Raw genomic sequence first — 20162 nt, forward strand, 5'->3', positions numbered from 1 at the left:
ACGCAACGTTTCAACCCTTACGGTCAGGTATGATGTGGTACAGTTGCCTCACAAGAAAATGATCCCACGGGTTTGTTCCCCAGGGTGGCCTTTCTGTGTGGTGGTCGCATGTTCTCCCTGTGGTCTGTGTCAGGTGTCCTCCAGATACTCCAGTTTCCTCCCTCCACACATGCATGTTGCAGTATACTCCTGCCAGTGCCCTTGGCCAAGGTTACTGGCATTACAACTGTGGTTGGTCCCCGAGCGCTGCTCTGTGGCTGCTTACTGCTCCTAAGTAGTTAGTCAAATGCAGAGGACATATTTACCCAAGGGGATAATAAAGTACATACACTTTTATCTTGTTTTACCAAGTCACGTACTGTCTCATGCTGTTGTTTGTTAGTTTTCTTGTTGTATCTTTTATCTATCTATGACTGACTGACTGACTCACCATCTGCAACAATGACATCATGGCTCTACCTGCTTGCCTCAATAAAGAAACATACATTTCTAGCTATTATCCCATGAGCCAGAGATCTGCATTTAGCATTTTGCTACTCATGTCAATTAAGATGGTCCAATTGTGCCATCAGTTTCCCCAATAGTGTTGTTAAAATGTTTAATTAGTCCCCATTTACTACTCTGTTGCCTCCATAAATTTGTATTATTTAACTGATGTTGGCACTCTCATTTTCCTTCACACTGCATTTTAGAATGAGCGTAAATTCAGCTGTCCAGGTAATTACTCTGATGGAGAAGGGACGTGGAGCAGGGAAGTAATTTGTTAGTTCATATTGGCATTAACAAGATAAAAGCATTCACAAGGGGAAGCTCTCAAAGTCACTCTTTTAGCACATAAACGAACGCAACAAAAGCTGATTCTGACAGTATATAGGGCCTTGCAAACGTGGGATATACTGTCAGAATCAGCTTTTGTTTTGTTCATTTATGTGCTAAAACAATTACTTTTAAGTGCCTTTTCCCCGTTACAATGGAAGTAAATGAGGCCCTATTTTAATTTCTTAATTTGCTATTAAACTGCACAACGGAGCAAAATAATTCATAGAATGGACTAGTTTGATCATAGCAAGGTAAGAAAACAATCCAAACCTCCAGAAAAGTGTAAGTGAAGACAGTGTGCAGGATTCCATTTTGTTTTTTTCCCCTACTCTTCCGGTTCATTTAGCCGACGCACCTGTCCCCCGTAGGTGTGCATTAATTAGGACTAAATTAGGATATTACTCAACTTCCAGTTTACCAGTCGTACTATACCTAAAGTTGTCATCATGACATCTTAGTTGATGATTTTCATACAAATAATTGAGATTCATTATTGAAGTGTGTTTTGGCATTGAAAAACAAAAACAAACTAGTGCCGGGATTTCTTCAAATAAAGACACTAGAGTGCCAGCACATATGGGAGATTTTATTCTGAAAAGCCCCGCCTTCCGTTCTTGTCCCTTTCCCTGTCCCCCAAAACCGGGAGGCATAATGTTGCTTGCTTACCTCGCGATGAACACGCTAAAGTCCTAGATTAGGAGATACGAGGCCTTCTTTCTGAGCCGTAAACAAGGAAATGAACGGCAGCTCATCTCAGCAAGGAGTATGGTGCAGAAGGAGAGGGGGGGTAATGGCCAAAGATAATGGCCAAAAGAGGCCATTATCCTTAATAATGTAATACTTTCAGATTGCTCAAATTACAGATCTACCAGAGAGCTCCTACTCCTAGAGCTTGTAGCCCCCAGAGCCTCAAATAATGGATGATGAGGTGGTTATGTAATGATGTTGACAGGCCTACTACCACCAGAAAAGAACACAGATTAGATCACTAATAAGAATGACTATAGAGCGCCGAAGTCCTGACGTCACTCGCTCATCCCCTCGATTCCCCTGGTTCACGGAAGTAATTTCTCTATGGAGAATAACATGGGGTGATCATAATCCATTTCCAGGTACTGCTTCGTCTATTTCTCGCTATTTCTCGCTGTAAATGACATTGTGTGTGTGTGTGTGTGTGTGTGTGTGTGTGTGTGTGTGTGTGTGTGTGTGTGTGTGTGTGTGTGTGTGTGTGTGTGTGTGTGTGTGTGTGTGTGTGTGTGTGTGTGTGTGTGTGTGTGTGTGTGTGTTTACATGGCTGTCATGTTGGAAACAGCAGTAAATCAAGTGTGGCGCAGCCACACAGCTGGTGCTCAGAGGGTTTGATTAGGCAGAGGCCTGTTATAAAGCGGAGCGGTCATTATCAAGACATAACTCACCGCTGAATTCAGCGATTGACCAATCAGAATCAAGCATTCAACCAAGCCATGTAATGAAGTATTATAGTAACTGGAGGTGTATCAAATTACACCTACAGTTACAAAGAAAAGGAATTTAACTTTTCTAAATGTGTCTAGCTTTGTAAAAAAGTACCTGAACTTGTGAGCTCGGCTATTTGTTTTTTTAATAGCCAGTGTGAAATAGGGCTTTGTTGATCAATGTGTAATTAATCTAAATCTACAAAGTACAGTAACTAGTACCTAAAAGCTTTTTTTTTTAAAGAGGAAAAAGTACAAATGTACTGTAGTTCCTTTTCCGCACTGTCTGCATCCAGGACCTGACTATATGCTTATCTAGTATATTGCTTTTCAGTTTATATGCGGGTCTGACACAGCGAAATCCCCACTGTCCATTTAACCCAGTCTATGATTTAACCACATGAACCCCAGCATTGTCCCTTATAGCTGCCGCATATGGGGCGAACATAGCAGATCTACAAGATCAACGACGCGTTGCGATATCTGAAACTGAGCCATGGCATAATATGGAAACAAATACAGAACCTGTGAAATACGGGGAACGCGTCATGCAGACGTTCCTGCTCCAGGTCTGCTGCTCACGAGGGGCGCGACAACGCAAGCGTGACAAAAAAAGAAGCTCAACACAATCCAGGTCTAGTCAGCCACGGCGGCCGTGCGCACGAAACGAGCACTCACTCTACAATTTCGTGTCAATACACTTGCGTTGTCGCCCCTCAACTTATCCGTGCATCCAAAATAAACGCACTCCTCTCACTGAAAATGAATTACTAGGCGTGTCCGTCGTCTGAAAGGGCCATAATTCTCTTAGTGGAAAAGAGCCATATACCATACAGTAAGTGTATGGAGTTAACTGTGGAAGCATTCAAATGCACCCGGTAGGGGTTATTTAGCACACCTGATCATTATCTGTCTTCCTTGTAGAACCAACCATCAGTGTATCTGCAGTAGGAGGACAGGATATTACTGCAAAGCCATTTTATTATACCTTTTGTTTTCCTTTTCCTGATCTTCTGATGTATTGTGATGTTTTTTTTAACATGATATTACTCTGAAATTACTCAGTGTAATTTCTAGAATAAATAAAACTTGAATGAATGAAGGAATTATTCAAGGTGCAGACTAGTCCAGTGACACAGCCTCTTTTTGCGAGACAAAAAAAACAGCCCCATTTTTAACAGTGCTCTGTTGTGTATCTGTCCCCCCATTATTATTATTTTTTCACAATCTCGCAACCGTTGTTTTTGTTCGTTTCCAACGTTCTTTTGTTGGTTCAATCATTGTGTTGTGTTATGGCTTTCCTGTACAGACAGTTAGCTCATACGTTAGCTACTGTTGTCAGTGGCTCTGCGCTGCAGAGTTGCTAACCTCGCTTCACCACTCACCAGGCTTTCCACCTCTACAGCTTTGCAGTCTGGGTTGAGACTTCATCATGACTAGGTCGCTACTACACGAGTGGCTACATGTGGCTCAGACCATTGGCTTCGGCCGCGTTTCAGAGTATGGGGTCGGTTGGCTTAGGGGCAGCCAATCATGACTAGGTACAGCACTAATTGTTTCACCTGGCAATTAATGATACTCGTGTCATTCTTGTTATCTTCCCACAGAAAAGCCAAGGGAGGCGTGTTTCGACCCCGGGAACATCATGAACGGCAGCCGCACGGGTTACGACTACAAGCTGGCCTCTCAGGTCACCTATCACTGTCACCATGGCTACACAACTGTGGGCGGAGCCACCATCACGTGTGTCCTGGGCCACGACGGGAAGCCGGCGTGGGACACGGCTCTGCCCTCGTGTAAAGGTAGGAGACCTCCCATTACACGCACGCATGCACACTTGGCTTCTTAATTTATAGGTTTGTCCAGCAGTCATATAGGCCTACTGTACAGTACTTTCTATATTTATGTATTTTGAGACGATGGAGATGGAGATGAAGACAGATGATGATTGACTGGTCCAGAGCTCACAATCGTCAATCGTGTGTGTGTGTGTGTGTGTGTGTGTGTGTGTGTGTGTGTGTGTGTGTGTGTGTGTGTGTGTGTGTGTGTGTGTGTGTGTGTGTGTGTGTGTGTGTGTGTGTGTGTGTGTGTGTGTGTGTGTGTGTGTGTGTGTGTGTGCACGCACACTCACGCACATGCACATGCGTGTGAGCGAGTGTGTGTGCTGTGCATGCGTGTGTGAACAGTTTGAGGGATGGACTGTCTATTTGATTGACAGTACATAGAATAAAGGAGGCAACTTTGTCAAGTGTGTGTGCGCATACGTGCGCATGTAGGCCTATGCACGTGAGTGCGTGTTTGCGTGTGTGTGTTTGCGCGTGAGCGAGCGAGTGTGTGTGCATGCGTGTGTGAACAGTTTGAGGGATGGAATGTCTATTTGATTGACAGTACATAGAATAAAGGAGGCAACGTTGTCAAGTGTGTGTGTGCATGTGGGGGGGAGGTGGCTGCACATAATGTGACTGTGCGTGCAATACAGCGTTTGCATGTGACCAGTGCCATGTGAGTTAAATATGCAAATCAGGGAGAACTGGCAGAACAAGAGATGCATTTTAAAGTGAACGCATGCACGCACGCACGCACACACACACACACACACACGCACAGGCATAGTATACACACACAAACAGGAGCACACACAAATACACACTTTTTAATGACCTCACAAAAGCTCCTGTGAATGCTGTTTAACAAAGTCTCGTCAGAGAGAGAGAGATATACACGGGAAGAGGTGTGTATGGAGAAGTACAGATGAGATCATTGTACCCAGAGTAGCAATTTTAGAGCAACCAATGAAAAACAAGCTGCAAACAGTCCACATTGTCCATTCATTGTAGCTCATACTGACACTTACATTTACAGCCTATGTCATATTTCTTAGATGAGGTGATTGTTCAGATACTTTCTAAGGTCTCAAGGACATTTCTAAAAGCTAAAAATCTAGTGTGCAAGCCCTAAAGATCATTATAAGAGATAAAAGTGACCCCCAAATTAAAAGCTTTTCTTTTACCGACATTAACAGTAGTAAATAACGAAAATAAAACTTTTTTGCGAGTGTCATCTCAGTTTCCTTGGACATATATGGCGCCTGACTGAAGTCCTTTCCCAGATTTTGCAACTATTGTCCGGCATTTCAAACCAGCGATATTCTGATGATTCTCTTCAACTGCTCTTGATGAGCAGGTCTGTGCCTTGCCTGGTTTCCTCCACTATTGGTGTATGTGAATGAATGCACATCTTAGAGCTCTGTGGATAAAGGCACCATATACAGTAAATGCACCATTTACCATTTTGCTATTACCTACTCAGCCAGGCGGATAATGCAGCCATCCCAAGTTGCTGGCTACATTTCCTTAGTGTGTTCAACAAGGCGCTTGCAGAATTTACAATACTAAGCATTCTTGTTTCATTTTGTGTGAACATAAAGCGCTTGTGTTCATTAGCAGACAGGGTTGGGTGTAAAAATTGATCCACCATAAGATGAAGATATACTTTACCCCATCATGCTGTATTGATAAACTGATGCAGTATTGATGTTTTTATTCACTTTTGAGGGCTATTAATGGACAACCCCGTAATGATGTTCTGTCAAATGAAACATAATTGTCTGAAAGTCTGAAAGCCCTTGAAATTCAATCTGACAATAGATTCATGGCTTTTTGTAATTGATCCTGGCATCATATTTCTATGAGCATTAGTAGCTTTATTTCAGCTTTGCACTGTAGTCAAAGGGGAAAAGGTGAATCATAATGTATACATATATTTTTTGTCAGATTCATTGCATTTCACAAATGCATCATGATTATCATGATCATGGCCCTAATGATGCCAAGACTGCAGTGCTTCAGGCAATCAATTCAACTCAGTCACAATCACACGTCTCGTCTGACTGGGGCGGGTGATTTAACCTCAAGCATCCACCTTCTTTAGACCACTTGTTTCTATTTTGATCCCTTTTAAGGGTCTTGCCTTTTCATTTCCTGTAATAATCATTGTTGGAAAAGTTACTTTAACATCTGTCGTAGCTCACTGATGAAAGCTAGTACAGTATAAGGAATCATATTTGTCTTCAACAACAACAACCACCTTGAAACCAGTATTTGTTTTAGTCTGCCCTATGACTTCAGCAGACGGCTCAACATGATCTTGAACGTGCCTCCATATTCAAAAAGCTTGTAACTTTTTTCCAGGTGGTCGGTTCATATACTTACTTACGCCTACTACCCCTTCTGAAGCATATATTACATCAACAAGCGATCTCTGTCTTAAGCCGTTCTCACCAGTTGGTTCCAGGTCATCTTCATGGTCTCGGTGTCTGTATCCAGGTCTCTGCGCCAGGCGTTTCTTTCCCACTGGCCCTGTAGGTTATATACAATACAGAAAAAGCTGATCGGCCCCTCTTTACACCACCGAGTGAATACTTCCGCTCGTAGTACATTCAGCTAGAGGCGATTTTATGTGCTAATGTAGTACTCCTTGATGGAGAACTCATGTACAGATATGTATATCCGACACTGCATCACAATATTTAATTACTGTATGTTTCATAAGAGAGAGAGACACACACACACACACACATGTACGGTCGGACAGTGGTGAACACATAATTCTTGCCCCCTGGGCCTGTCCTGTCGGCCTAGAGGAGATAATTAGCCTATTTGTACTTCTGGGTTAAGTTAGTTCTTGCATTTTGCACTTAATCACTTAGACATTCTTTGTGATCTTTTTGCCCTCAGATTCCTTCCATAGAGTGCAATGTATGCTGCAAGTGTTATCTAAATATGAATGTATTTGCCTGTGCAATGCATTTCTGTATGGAGTGCAAAATACACACGAGGACTTGTCCTACCCTATAAGCCATATCATGCTTGACCCTTTTGTTTGTATTACTTTCATTGACTGACCGATAAGCTGGTTGACGTGCTTTGGCTGCATGCTCTAACTACTTAATTATGTTTACTATATTTTGAATTTTTGACAGATATGAGGGCCGCTGTCATTTAGATTCGAGGGCTGATTTGTGTTTCGTACACGAATAATTGAAACAAAACTTTTAACAGTCAACATGATTTATCATCATAGCTCTTCCCCCCCATGGCCCAGTGCCTTTTCAACCCCCAGACTTCTAACTATAAATGCATCAAGTCTCTGTACGTCTGCATGTCTGTAATCCACGTAACTGGAGAACCACCCACCACAGGGGGTGCAGTGCCCAGTGTCGAGTCCGTCGGACACACGGTTGTCAGAACCCCCCCGAATAGGCCTCTGCCCGTGCTCTGGACAGGGCCCCTACCCAGTGTCTATGTCAGCTGCCTGACGAAGAACTCCATATATGGGCATAAAAGGACACAGTTGTCATCAAAAACCAGACATATCACAGAATGATGGTTAACATTCTGTATGTCTGGTGAATTTGATGGGTTGCATGCCTCCTGGTGGACATTTGTGCTCTACTGACTGCACCCATCTAGAGTATAGTTCCACCGTGTCAAATTCTCATGTAAAAGTCATGCTTGTTTCTCCCATATGGTTCATGGGGTGATGAACAGAGGGCATGCTGGCATGTTTGAGGGAGACTGAGGAGCAGCGGTTTTGCGGTCGCTGTACAGCTCTGTTGACGGAAAGAGATCTGAGCCACAAGGCACCATCAGTCATCATTGTCCCTACTCTCACCTGTGGTCATGAAGTGTGGGTCATGGACGAAAGAAAGAGATCACGGATATACAGATAAGAGATCCCGACACCAGATTAGCGATTTGACTGGAGCGATGCTTCGAGAATCCGGTGCTAGTGCCTCATTGCTGACAACAATAAACTCTCTATATAATATTGCTTACAACACATTGCCATGACCACGTCCCAGCAAAGTGGGGATGTCAATTATAACGTATGAGGGTGACTGACTGACTGACTGACTGATATCACACATACAGCTCCCTTCTGTTGAGTTTCCAGAAGTTATGCTTCTTTCTATCTTTGGGGCGACTCCTGAGGCTTCTTAGACCAAACTCATTAGAAAGGGTGAGACCTCTTTAAATAATACATCTCCTCTTGCGCTCTCTAGCTGTCTCCTCTTTTCCTCCCTCTGTTCTCCTCCGTTCTCTCTCTCTGGCCCCAGTCATACTTTGTCGCACAGCGACAATAGCCGACCTACAAGCTCACAGCGAACGTGGTGTCACTGATGCGATTTGAGCTTGTAGGTCTGCTATTAACACTCTCTCTCTCTCTCTCTCTCTCTCTCTCTCTCTCTCTCTCTCTCTCTCTCTCTCTCTCTCTCTGGTTCTTCCACTGCTCCTTTTTTTCCTGTTTCCTCTTTTTCCCTCAGTCACTGTTTCATCCCACCCAACACCCCCACCCCCCCCCCCCCCCCCCCATCTCAAACCGCTCTTTTATTGGTTTCCATGGTAACTAAGAGCCGGTGCAAGAAAGAAGGAATTCTCCGTGACTGCTGATAGGACCGTGTGTGTGTGTGTGTGTGTGTGTGTGTGTGTGTGTGTGTGTGCGCGCATGTGCGTGTGCGTGCAGAAAGACAGAGGGAGAGTCATCAAGCTGTTACAGAGTGCCGCCTAGAGGCAGCAGTCACACACACACACATGTGCGCGTGCACACACACGCACACAATGGTGTGTGTGTGCGCACGTGTGTGCGAGTGTCTGTCTGTTGTAAAACGATAGGAGAGCAAGGTCAAGTACTGTAGCTGTCAAAATGACTTTTTATTTTCATTACTCCGGCCATACGCGCACAGACACACACACACACACACACACACACACACACACACACACACACACAGGCACAATAGTTGCCCTTTTCACTGTTCTTTGCCAAAGCAGTAGCGTGTGTTGCACTTTGTTTCCGTCAATGCGTGACGGTAACAATAAGCATATTTAAATGCTAATTTTACAACCTTAAAGCACGAGAAACGTGCACAATTGCACAAAGCTAACTGATAAGGAAGATTTCTATCGGAGAATGTGATCCCGTACTCAGCCACCGCGAAGGTCAAAAGTGCTGCAAAGAACATTTTCCGATAACGCCGAGCTTGTTAGCTAGCTTGATCGTCAAGGCTCTTAACGATCACTGCAAACCGCAGGTGGCTGTGAGATATGATGACGGCACCAGCCAACATTCACATCGTGTACTGTTTTACAATAGAGATATTAATAGAGTAATTAACCAGCTAATGGGGTAATTAATCAGTGTTAAGGCCTTTGTATTACTAACTAAGCTTGAAAAGGATGCAAGCTCAGCCAAGGGGAGAATAAAAGTGGTCTCGGAGGCCTGCAGAGATAATCCAGAGGCTGTCTTTCTCCATCTCTTTATATTTGTGTGCATTTATGTCACTGTTATGACACCCCATGTCAAAATATTGAAATGACTTGACAGGTGGTGCATGGCACCAATCACATTATGAATAAGGGAGCTGAATGCATATTGATGAGGAGACCACCACGCACAATACTGATGGTATTCCTTTTTCTTTTCTTTCTTTCTTTTTTACCTGTAGGTGATTTTAGTTTCTGTAGTCAACTCACAACCCACATTTGATCCACTCAGAACCAATTCATATACTGTAGCTGTTTCGCAAAAAAAGAAAATACAAAAATATAGCATTCACTTAAGCCCTGTTTTAATTCAGTCTAATCCTTCAAAAAAAGAATTCAGAGCTCCGCAGCTGAATCTGTCGGAAACTCCCATTACAATGTGAGTTGTTATTAGGCATGAAAAACAGACGCAGCACCGGAAGAGCAAAGAGGGCTGAAGGAGAGTGAATGGGTCTCTACACAGAGTGAATGGGTCTCTACACAGCAGAGTGAATGGGTCTCTACACAGAGTGAATGGGTCTCTACACAGCAGAGTGAATGGGTCTCTACACAGAGTGAATGGGTCTCTACACAGCAGAGTGAATGGGTCTCTACACAGAGGAAAGAGGGCTGAAGGAGAGTGAATGGGTCTCTAGACAGAGGAAAGAGGGCTGAAGGAGAGTGAATGGGTCTCTAGACAGCAGAGTGAATGGGTCTCTACACAGAGTGAATGGGTCTCTACACAGCAGAGTGAATGGGTCTCTACACAGAGCAAAGAGGGCTGAAGGAGAGTGAATGGGTCTCTACACAGAGTGAATGGGTCTCTACACAGCAGAGTGAATGGGTCTCTACACAGAGGAAAGAGGGCTGAAGGAGAGTGAATGGGTCTCTAGACAGAGGAAAGAGGGCTGAAGGAGAGTGAATGGGTCTCTAGACAGCAGAGTGAATGGGTCTCTACACAGAGTGAATGGGTCTCTACACAGCAGAGTGAATGGGTCTCTACACAGAGCAAAGAGGGCTGAAGGAGAGTGAATGGGTCTCTACACAGAGCAAAGAGGGCTGAAGGAGAGTGAATGGGTCTCTAGACAGCAGAGTGAATGGGTCTCTACACAGCAGAGTGAATGGGTCTCTACACAGAGTGAATGGGTCTCTACACAGAGGAAAGAGGGCTGAAGGAGAGTGAATGGGTCTCTACACAGAGTGAATGGGTCTCTACACAGAGTGAATGGGTCTCTACACAGAGTGAATGGGTCTCTACACAGAGTGAATGGGTCTCTACACAGAGTGAATGGGTCTCTACACAGAGTGAATGGGTCTCTACACAGCAGAGTGAATGGGTCTCTACACAGAGTGAATGGGTCTCTACACAGCAGAGTGAATGGGTCTCTACACAGAGAGGAAAGAGGGCTGAAGGAGAGTGAATGGGTCTCTACACAGAGGAAAGAGGGCTGAAGGAGAGTGAATGGGTCTCTACACAGAGCAAAGAGGGCTGAAGGAGAGTGAATGGGTCTCTACACAGCAGAGTGAATGGGTCTCTACACAGAGGAAAGAGGGCTGAAGGAGAGTGAATGGGTCTCTACACAGAGCAAAGAGGGCTGAAGGAGAGTGAATGGGTCTCTACACAGAGTGAATGGGTCTCTACACAGCAGAGTGAATGGGTCTCTACACAGAGGAAAGAGGGCTGAAGGAGAGTGAATGGGTCTCTACACAGAGCAAAGAGGGCTGAAGGAGAGTGAATGGGTCTCTACACAGAGTGAATGGGTCTCTACACAGCAGAGTGAATGGGTCTCTACACAGAGCAAAGAGGGCTGAAGGAGAGTGAATGGGTCTCTACACAGCAGAGTGAATGGGTCTCTACACAGAGCAAAGAGGGCTGAAGGAGAGTGAATGGGTCTCTACACAGCAGAGTGAATGGGTCTCTACACAGAGCAAAGAGGGCTGAAGGAGAGTGAATGGGTCTCTACACAGAGGAAAGAGGGCTGAAGGAGAGTGAATGGGTCTCTACACAGAGGAAAGAGGGCTGAAGGAGAGTGAATGGGTCTCTACACAGGAAGAGGAAAGAGGGCTGAAGGAGAGTGAATGGGTCTCTACACAGAGGAAAGAGGGCTGAAGGAGAGTGAATGGGTCTCTACACAGAGGAAAGAGGGCTGAAGGAGAGTGAATGGGTCTCTACACAGGAAGAGGAAAGAGGGCTGAAGGAGAGTGAATGGGTCTCTACACAGAGGACAGAGGGCTGAAGGAGAGTAAATGGGTCTCTACACAGAGGAAAGAGGGCTGAAGGAGAGTGAATGGGTCTCTACACAGAGGAAAGAGGGCTGAAGGAGAGTGAATGGGTCTCTACACAGAGGAAAGAGGGCTGAAGGAGAGTGAATGGGTCTCTAGACAGAGGAAAGAGGGCTGAAGGAGAGTGAATGGGTCTCTACACAGAGGAAAGAGGGCTGAAGGAGAGTGAATGGGTCTCTACACAGAGGAAAGAGGGCTGAAGGAGAGTGAATGGGTCTCTACACAGAGGAAAGAGGGCTGAAGGAGAGTGAATGGGTCTCTACACAGAGGAAAGAGGGCTGAAGGAGAGTGAATGGGTCTCTACACAGCAGAGTGAATGGGTCTCTACACAGCAGAGTGAATGGGTCTCTACACAGCAGAGTGAATGGGTCTCTACACAGAGGAAAGAGGGCTGAAGGAGAGTGAATGGGTCTCTACACAGAGCAAAGAGGGCTGAAGGAGAGTGAATGGGTCACTACACAGAGTGAATGGGTCTCTACACAGAGTGAATGGGTCTCTACACAGAGTGAATGGGTCTCTACACAGAGGAAAGAGGGCTGAAGGAGAGTGAATGGGTCTCTACACAGAGGAAAGAGGGCTGAAGGAGAGTGAATGGGTCTCTACACAGAGGAAAGAGGGCTGAAGGAGAGTGAATGGGTCTCTACACAGAGGAAAGAGGGCTGAAGGAGAGTGAATGGGTCTCTACACAGAGTGAATGGGTCTCTACACAGAGTGAATGGGTCTCTACACAGAGTGAATGGGTCTCTACACAGAGGAAAGAGGGCTGAAGGAGAGTGAATGGGTCTCTACACAGCAGAGTGAATGGGTCTCTACACAGCAGAGTGAATGGGTCTCTACACAGCAAGCAGTGTCGGCTCCAGGTCACGAATCAGCAGGGGGGGCATAATATTTTCCAAAGCGCTCATTTTATTTTTCAGACGTTTCAGACGTTCGTATCCTGCCACAACGTTATGCTGCTTTCACACGGGCAGATGCAACTGATGCAAAGCTACACTAGTACACCTAGTCACAGACAGTGTCGTCGTTAAGCAGCAGTATATCCCACTGGCAGCACCTGTCCGTTCATCTCTAGCACAACCACAAACGTCCAACACATATACAATGAATTACTCACCTAATGCTGCCTGCAGGTTCCATGTTTAATTCCAGCGTGTGTAACCTACATTGTCTAAGACAATTAAAGTGACAGTTTTCATTTTGTAAACATGGTCGCTAACGTGGTTTAGCAACTAGCACTTTGACAGCTCATCCATCGTACTGTAGCTTGTTTACAAGTGAAACGGACTTTCTGTGCAGAAACTGCCTCATCAAAATAAGAGCCATTTGTAATGATTAGTCAACACTAGTTTTATTTCTAAGTCTACTTACAGGACGTTAACATCTCATTTGAATTCCTTTTGAATGCCTGTCAGCATTCTCTAAATCCCTGTCTCTCAGCTGGTGCGCAAATGCGCCTCCATGCCTTTGATCTACCGCGCACCAAACGTTTTGACGATGCATGCGCACTGGCGCACCGCTTGTGTGCACCCCTGAGTATAGAATCTCTCGACATTGTTGTCGAGAGATTGGACAGATGTCTGACGCCGTGATCAATCGACGTTCACACATCTGGCTTGCGAGGCTGATCTTCAAATCTCTCAAGGAATTATAGTTCTGATTACATCATATTGCGATGAGAAGACAGAGAGAGATTATGCTGTGCAGATGGCACTACTGTCGGAATGTCTACTGCTGCTGTAGTGCTGCTGTGGTCCTTCAGTTCTCAGCATGGGTGTTAACATCCACTTTAGGGTTTTAGCCTTGTGAAGAAAAAAAGAAAATTTCAACAATCTGTCAAAGTTCAAGGCATCAGAAAGCAGTACTTGCCTGTGTGTGTGTGTGTGTGTGTGTGTGTGTGTGTGTGTGTGTGTGTGTGTGTGTGTGTGTGTGTGTGTGTGTGTGTGTGTGTGTGTGTGTGTGTGTGTGTGTGTGTGTGTGTGTGTGTGTGTGTGTGTGTGTGTGTGTGTGTGTGTGTGTGTGTGCGTGCGTGCGTGCGTGCGCTCGCGTGCGTCCGTGCGTGCGTGCGAAGGGTTGTGGTAAGACAGTCACCTTAGCCCCAGAGTGATGTCGCAGGGGATTGTGGGTAGATTAAGACAAGACTATCAGAGCTGGGGTGCAGAGCAGCCAAACAAGAATCAATCCAGGGCATATCAATCCATATCACTGCACAGGAAGGGAATCAATATGCAGAAAGGAGAGAGCAGCATCTCCTCCAGGCTGCTTTGCCTATATACACCCATGCAGGACTGTCTAAGTTGTGGGTTGCAACCATCCGGACCCGGGGAAGCTGTGGTAGGGAAGTAGCATTTCAACTATGGTTTATGGCCAGCCTAATTAACAGTCGATTGTGCCTTCTGCCTGCACTATTCATTATGTTTAATTCGTCATTTTAATGCCAATAGAATAATCTGTGATATACACACAATATCCCATTCTGAAACGGCAATCCTTTAGTATTATACCCAGTCCTGATGGTGGCGGTAACGTCACCATTATGCAGATTTTGACCAAATAGAGCGAATCTGGCGATGTCACTTCCGGTTTAACGAACAATAACATCTGGTAATAGTTTTGGACTGTGCTGCACTGTCAGATGTCTGGGATGCTAAGCGATCATCGTTGATTTTAATAACTAAGTCAAATTAAGCTCTAATCAAGCCCAAAATATCGCGTTTTACGCAGCGATGCACATAAAGACCGCGCATGTGCATGCGAGAGCGTGCACGCACGGATTTCGGCCGGTTTTAGGTAGATTACGGCCGTTAGCCAAACAAGCTAAAAGTTGCTACATTTTGCTACATTAAGCCCCCGATTACAGGGAATTAAACTATTACGTCAATTACATCTGTGACCATAAGGGATTCATTACGTCAATAGCCATAAGGGGGTTAAAAAGACCCGTGAGCAGATGTGAAAAGCGTTGTCACATGACTCATTTAGAAGAAGAAAAAATGTTTCTAACACTGTCACTTTTATTGCATTTGTGGGACCCCATATGGGTCTAAGTGAAATTGCTTATTTCTGCATTATTTAAACTCTGGTTTTCGGAGCCGCATGTGGTCCTGAAAGGGGCCCATTGCGGTCCCCAACATGATTCCCAGAAAATAAATTATATTATATTGTACACATTGCAGTTTCCCCAAAACTCTGCTTTCTTCCGTCAACCACCCTTCTTGTAATGCAGCTTCAGAATGCTGGTGTCCCCTTCCCCTGCAGACAGACACATTCAATTTGTTCATGTTGCTGAATATAGTATTAGTATAGTAGGTCTGCCAGATAGCATAGCTTTGCAAGCCATTATGTGTCCTGAAACAAGGTCACATGGGGAGAGTGCTTTGACAGAATGGTGCACACTTAACAGATCTTAATTATAGCACTGTTCAGTATTCTCCAGAGAGTCAGCACACTTCTTTGTGTAACAGCAGGCGCGTGTTTTCAGTGCAAAATGTTTTCACTAGGTATGCTGCGATCCAATCTTCAGATTGGCTTCCGGCCCGATATCAGCCCAAAAAACGTAGATTGGCAGCGAAAATGACCGATCGAACGCTACGATCCAAGCAATCCTTTCCAGTAGTCCGCTCCAGTACTTCTATCCAGCAGATCCAGCATGTAGAGGCCACATGAGGTTAAACTCTTTCTTGATGCACATACGATTCTAAACCCAATGCAGTCTGGCTTCAGGGCAAAACATAGTACTGTGACAGCATGCCTTAATGTCATGGATGACATCAGGGATGCCCTGGGCTCAAAATCGTTCTGTGCAGCCTTATTCATTGACCTTAGCAAGGCATTTGACACCGTGGACCATCATGTTTTGCTAAATGTCCTCTCGAATACTGGTTTTCGCCATAATGTGCTAGGCTGGTTTAAATGCTACTTATTTGGCCGCACACAGTGTGTTAAATTTGGTGACACACTGTCTGACTCTATCACCCTAGAGAAAGGAGTCCCTCAAGGTTCCATTCTAGGACCTTTGCTTTTTCTGCTGTATGTGAACCATATTTGTAGTCAATCCAAGCATAGTAGGTATCATATGTATGCAGATGACACAATTCTGTATTCCTGTGCCCCCTCACTTGATGTGGCAGTGTCAAACTTGGCCTCTGACTTTGTCTCCTTGCAGCATGAACTGCTAAACAGCAAATTGCTATTAAACGGCCACAAAACCAAGGCCATGCTATTTTCTCCAAATAGCCTAGTCAATGTCCCCTCAAATATCACCACTCTGGATGGAGTATCCATCGAATGGGTTGAGTTGTATAAATATCTTGGGATTTGGTTGGACAACAAGTTAAACTTCAAACACCACATTGACACCTTGGCAAAAAAGCTTAAGTTCACACTGAGCTTCTTCTACAGAATGAAGTCCTGCTTTTCTAATGCTTCTCGCAAAAAGCTGGTTACAGGCCTTTTCATGTCGCAGCTTGATTATGGAGATACTGTCTACCGCTTTGCTAGTTCCTCAACTCTGAGCAAACTTGACCCCCTGTTTCATGCTGCATTGAGGTTTATAACCAATTCCCCCTATAGGACTCATCACTGTACTCTGTACGCCCTTGTGGGTTGGTATTCCTTAACGTCTCGCAGGTTGCTACATTGGTATACTCTCATTTATAAAGCCATTCTTGGTAACCTCCCACGTTACATTGGTTCTAAATTTGAACTTGTCCAAAACTCTCTCAACCTCAGATCAAATGGTTGGTTACGCTATGTCGTGCCCCCAACAAAATCTGAGGCTGGGAAAAAAAGCATCGCTTATTTCGGACCCTGGTCTTGGAATGACCTACAGTCCAGACTCAAACTGGCTGCTGTGATTCCCCTAGTAAGCTTTAAATGGATTGCCATGGGCACACTTCCCATACACTGCTCCTGCTTTGACGTATAGCAACTGTCTGCTTGCTTTTTTTAGTCGACTAGCAATTTCCGTTGCTTAGATCTTTTAGTCCTTACTGGTCGCGTTCCTGTTCTCCCTTTTAGCTTCTTTGGTAGTGGGTACTGTATTTATGAGCATTGTATGTCTGTCCTGTTTTTTTTTTGTTGTTTTTTTGTTTACTGGCAGAGTTGTGTCACTTATTTTGCCTATTGTTCTGGCCAGTTCACACTTGTAAAAGAGACTTCAGTCTCAATGTGGTTTTTACTGGTTAAATAAAGGTTAAATAAAATAAAAAAAAGAGGCCACATGATCTTAACATTGTGTCCTAGTCGCAGACAGCCTGCAGCACGCAGCATAGAGAGACTTAACATACTGACTGCTGCTGTGGCTGACGTATATATACATTTTATATCACTTTAGATGGATATAAAACAGTATAGCAAAAAAAAAAAAAACGTTTAGCCCTGAGCCGGTTGCTAGCAACGCCCACACGAAAACATGCACGCGCATCCATAGAGCCCTATTATAATTACGATCTTCTGTCGCTGTTTTCTCGGAAACGATGTGGCTGTCCGTGGTGTTGATCATCCATCCGAGGTTCGGATCTGATGAAAGATAAACGAAAGATAAACGTGCTAATGCTAACATTAGCCATTTATTACACTGGAGGTCTGAGAACCGGGAAAACGGAAGTGAATGAGTTGTAATCTGCCCAATTTGGGCTTGTGCAAGCGAACTACCATCTGTGGCCACACGGTGGCAGTTAACTTAAATAATGTATGTGCTGTATTGGATCAGTATCTGTATCGGACCGGTATCGGATTGCTATTGATGCTGCCATATCGGTATCGGATCTGAAGTGAAAATCCATATCAAATCATCACAAATGTAATTTCCGACCTATCACTTTACCTAGCACCTTCACTTTTCTGCCCTCAGTTTTATCTTCAATATGTACTTTGCTCAGCCAACCAAATCATCGCTATGGGGTGATCAGCCAATCATCATACAATGTTTGTGTGCACAGACCCGGAAAGTTGGGCATCGGAGGGGCTAGCGCCCCTCAAAAATCTAGATCGCAGCAACCCTAGTTTTCACAAAGCTGGTGAAACAATCGACTTAAGTATATCTCATTGATACTGTCATTCAAAACATCAAGCAATAACCATTTTCTTGGACACCAGAGGGAGAATACACTCACTGGACGCCAGGGTTTTCATTCCAAATCCGCACCAGGGACACTTTAACATGCCACAGCTCCACTACAGATACTGTTGCTGGACTACCAGTTTCAGACCCTTTTCAGAGAAGTCATTAATATGATTTTAAATAAACTCTTGCTAAAAGGTTTATGTTCACAAATGCAATTATGTAATCTCACATTTTTTCCTTTCCACTGTCGAAAGTCTTGAGTGCTTTGGTTGATGTTTTGAAGACTTCACAATGTTTCTTGGGATATGTCCTTAAGTGAGTTTACTTTACGGATATTACACTGGTGTTTTGTGCTGACATTATGCAGGAGATCAGCTTGTTTCATGGAAGCATTGGATAATTTATCCCTGCAAAAATAGCACAATGCCTTGGGAGGTTTGCAGCTTGTTTTCGTCAAACTCACAGGTGTCCAAACATGAATCACGTGGACATGATTGCGTTTAGTTTGTTGCTTTGGGAAATGGTTGTATTGGAAATGAGTATTTCCTGATATACTGAATATATCAAACTTTGACATGTTCTATTAAACTTACTAGTAAATCTCAGTACTGTACAATAGTTAGATACATACATATTTTCTTATGTGTGAATGTATATATATGGGCCATTCTACCGAATTGGTTCAAATTGCAGTCCCACAATGAAAAACACATATTAAAAAAACATTTAGTATTCAGACTTTACACTGTAGTAATGTCATAGTATGGTCTAACTAATCACAATACATTAATTGAGATAATATAACATTGTAAAGCCATTGTAAAGACAGCATTGTAAAGACAATGCTGTGGTCACTACCAAAACACTGGTTGTTTTGTCTACAATCAAAGATAGTGAGTTATCAACCAATATTTTAAGATCATGATTGGTTAGGTGTATGTGTAATGTCAACTACAAATAATGCTGAAATCAACATAATCAACTTTATAAAATGTATTTAATTGTGGAACCACCTATAAATTCTTAAAAGTGGTCTGTACAGGGGGGAATTGAAAAAAAAGAGAAGTAGGCTATCTTTATTCGAAGGTAAAAGTCTATGTTTCGGTAGTGACACATTTTGGGAGAGCAAAGATATTCCAATAAATTATTAAAATGCAATATGATAATTGAGTGTGCCTTTACTAAATAGACCCTTAGATCTGGTGCAACATGAATATGGTAAAAGTTTTTCCAAAATAGCATTCAAATTTCACACAATTTCCAACTCTGAATTTGAACCAATTCGGTAATATTGTTTTTAAATAAGCCACAGTCGAGTATACAAAGTTATGAAAAGTTGAACTGCAAATATTGCACACAGAAGAGGCAGAGAATGAGGCAAAATAATCATTACTGCGTGCATGCGTGCGTGCGTGCGTGCGTGCGGGTCAGTAAAATTCTCCATGGCTGGTGACAGTGACAGATGAGGTAGTTCCTGCTATTTTCACTGACCTCCACACACACACACACACACACACACACACACACACACACACACACACACACACACACACACACACACACACACACACACACACACACACACACACACACACACACACACACACACACACACACACACACACACAGTTTAACTATTTTCATTGTCCTATCAGTCTTCCAAGTGCAACCTTCATTACACACACGCATCCATCCACAAATATATGTGCACTCACATGAATCCCCCCCCCCCCTGACGCACTCACACACACACACACACACACACACACACACACACACACACACAGCCACACACTCAACCAAACAAACACATTTGAAGATGGCTCAATCTACTGTTAGATTTGTCGTCTGAAACAAATGTCATGAGATTATAGGCAAGTAGATGTACAAGTAAGACGCGCAAACGCGTGAAGCGAACGCAGCTCGTGTGTGTGTGGTTGTGTGTGTGTGTGCTACAGCTGCGCCCTGTGTGTGTGTGTGTGTGTGTGTGTGTGTGCGTGCGTGCGTGCGTGCCACAGCTGCGCCCTCTGGTGGCGGGCCGGTGGTGTAACAGCGTGACACCACACAGCGTGACACACACACACACAGACACTCAGCCCCTGCTGTCATAGTAAGTGGCTCACTGCGTTCGCAATCAGATTCCCAACCCTCCCACAATCTCATTCCAATATGAAAGCTTGTTTCCTGCTGCCCTACAACATAAACATAAACGAGTATGTTTGATAGTACCAGGGGGTT

At 44.1% G+C, this 20162-nt stretch overlaps 1 protein-coding gene across 1 annotated transcript in view; it reads left to right on the forward strand.

Annotated features, from left to right (window-relative positions):
• The window catches only part of LOC310878179 (CUB and sushi domain-containing protein 1-like), a 740702-nt gene that overhangs the window by 589822 nt on the left and 130718 nt on the right, over positions 1-20162 (forward strand). The window contains exon 32 of the mRNA XM_083792333.1: positions 3881-4075. Within this exon, the coding sequence (XP_083648459.1) occupies positions 3881-4075 (195 nt within the window). The remainder of the gene's footprint in view (positions 1-3880; positions 4076-20162) is intronic.

This window comes from Protomyctophum parallelum, assembly GCF_964188405.1.
Source record: "Protomyctophum parallelum genome assembly, chromosome: 2".
In the NCBI taxonomy this organism is placed as follows: Eukaryota; Metazoa; Chordata; class Actinopteri; order Myctophiformes; family Myctophidae; genus Protomyctophum; species Protomyctophum parallelum.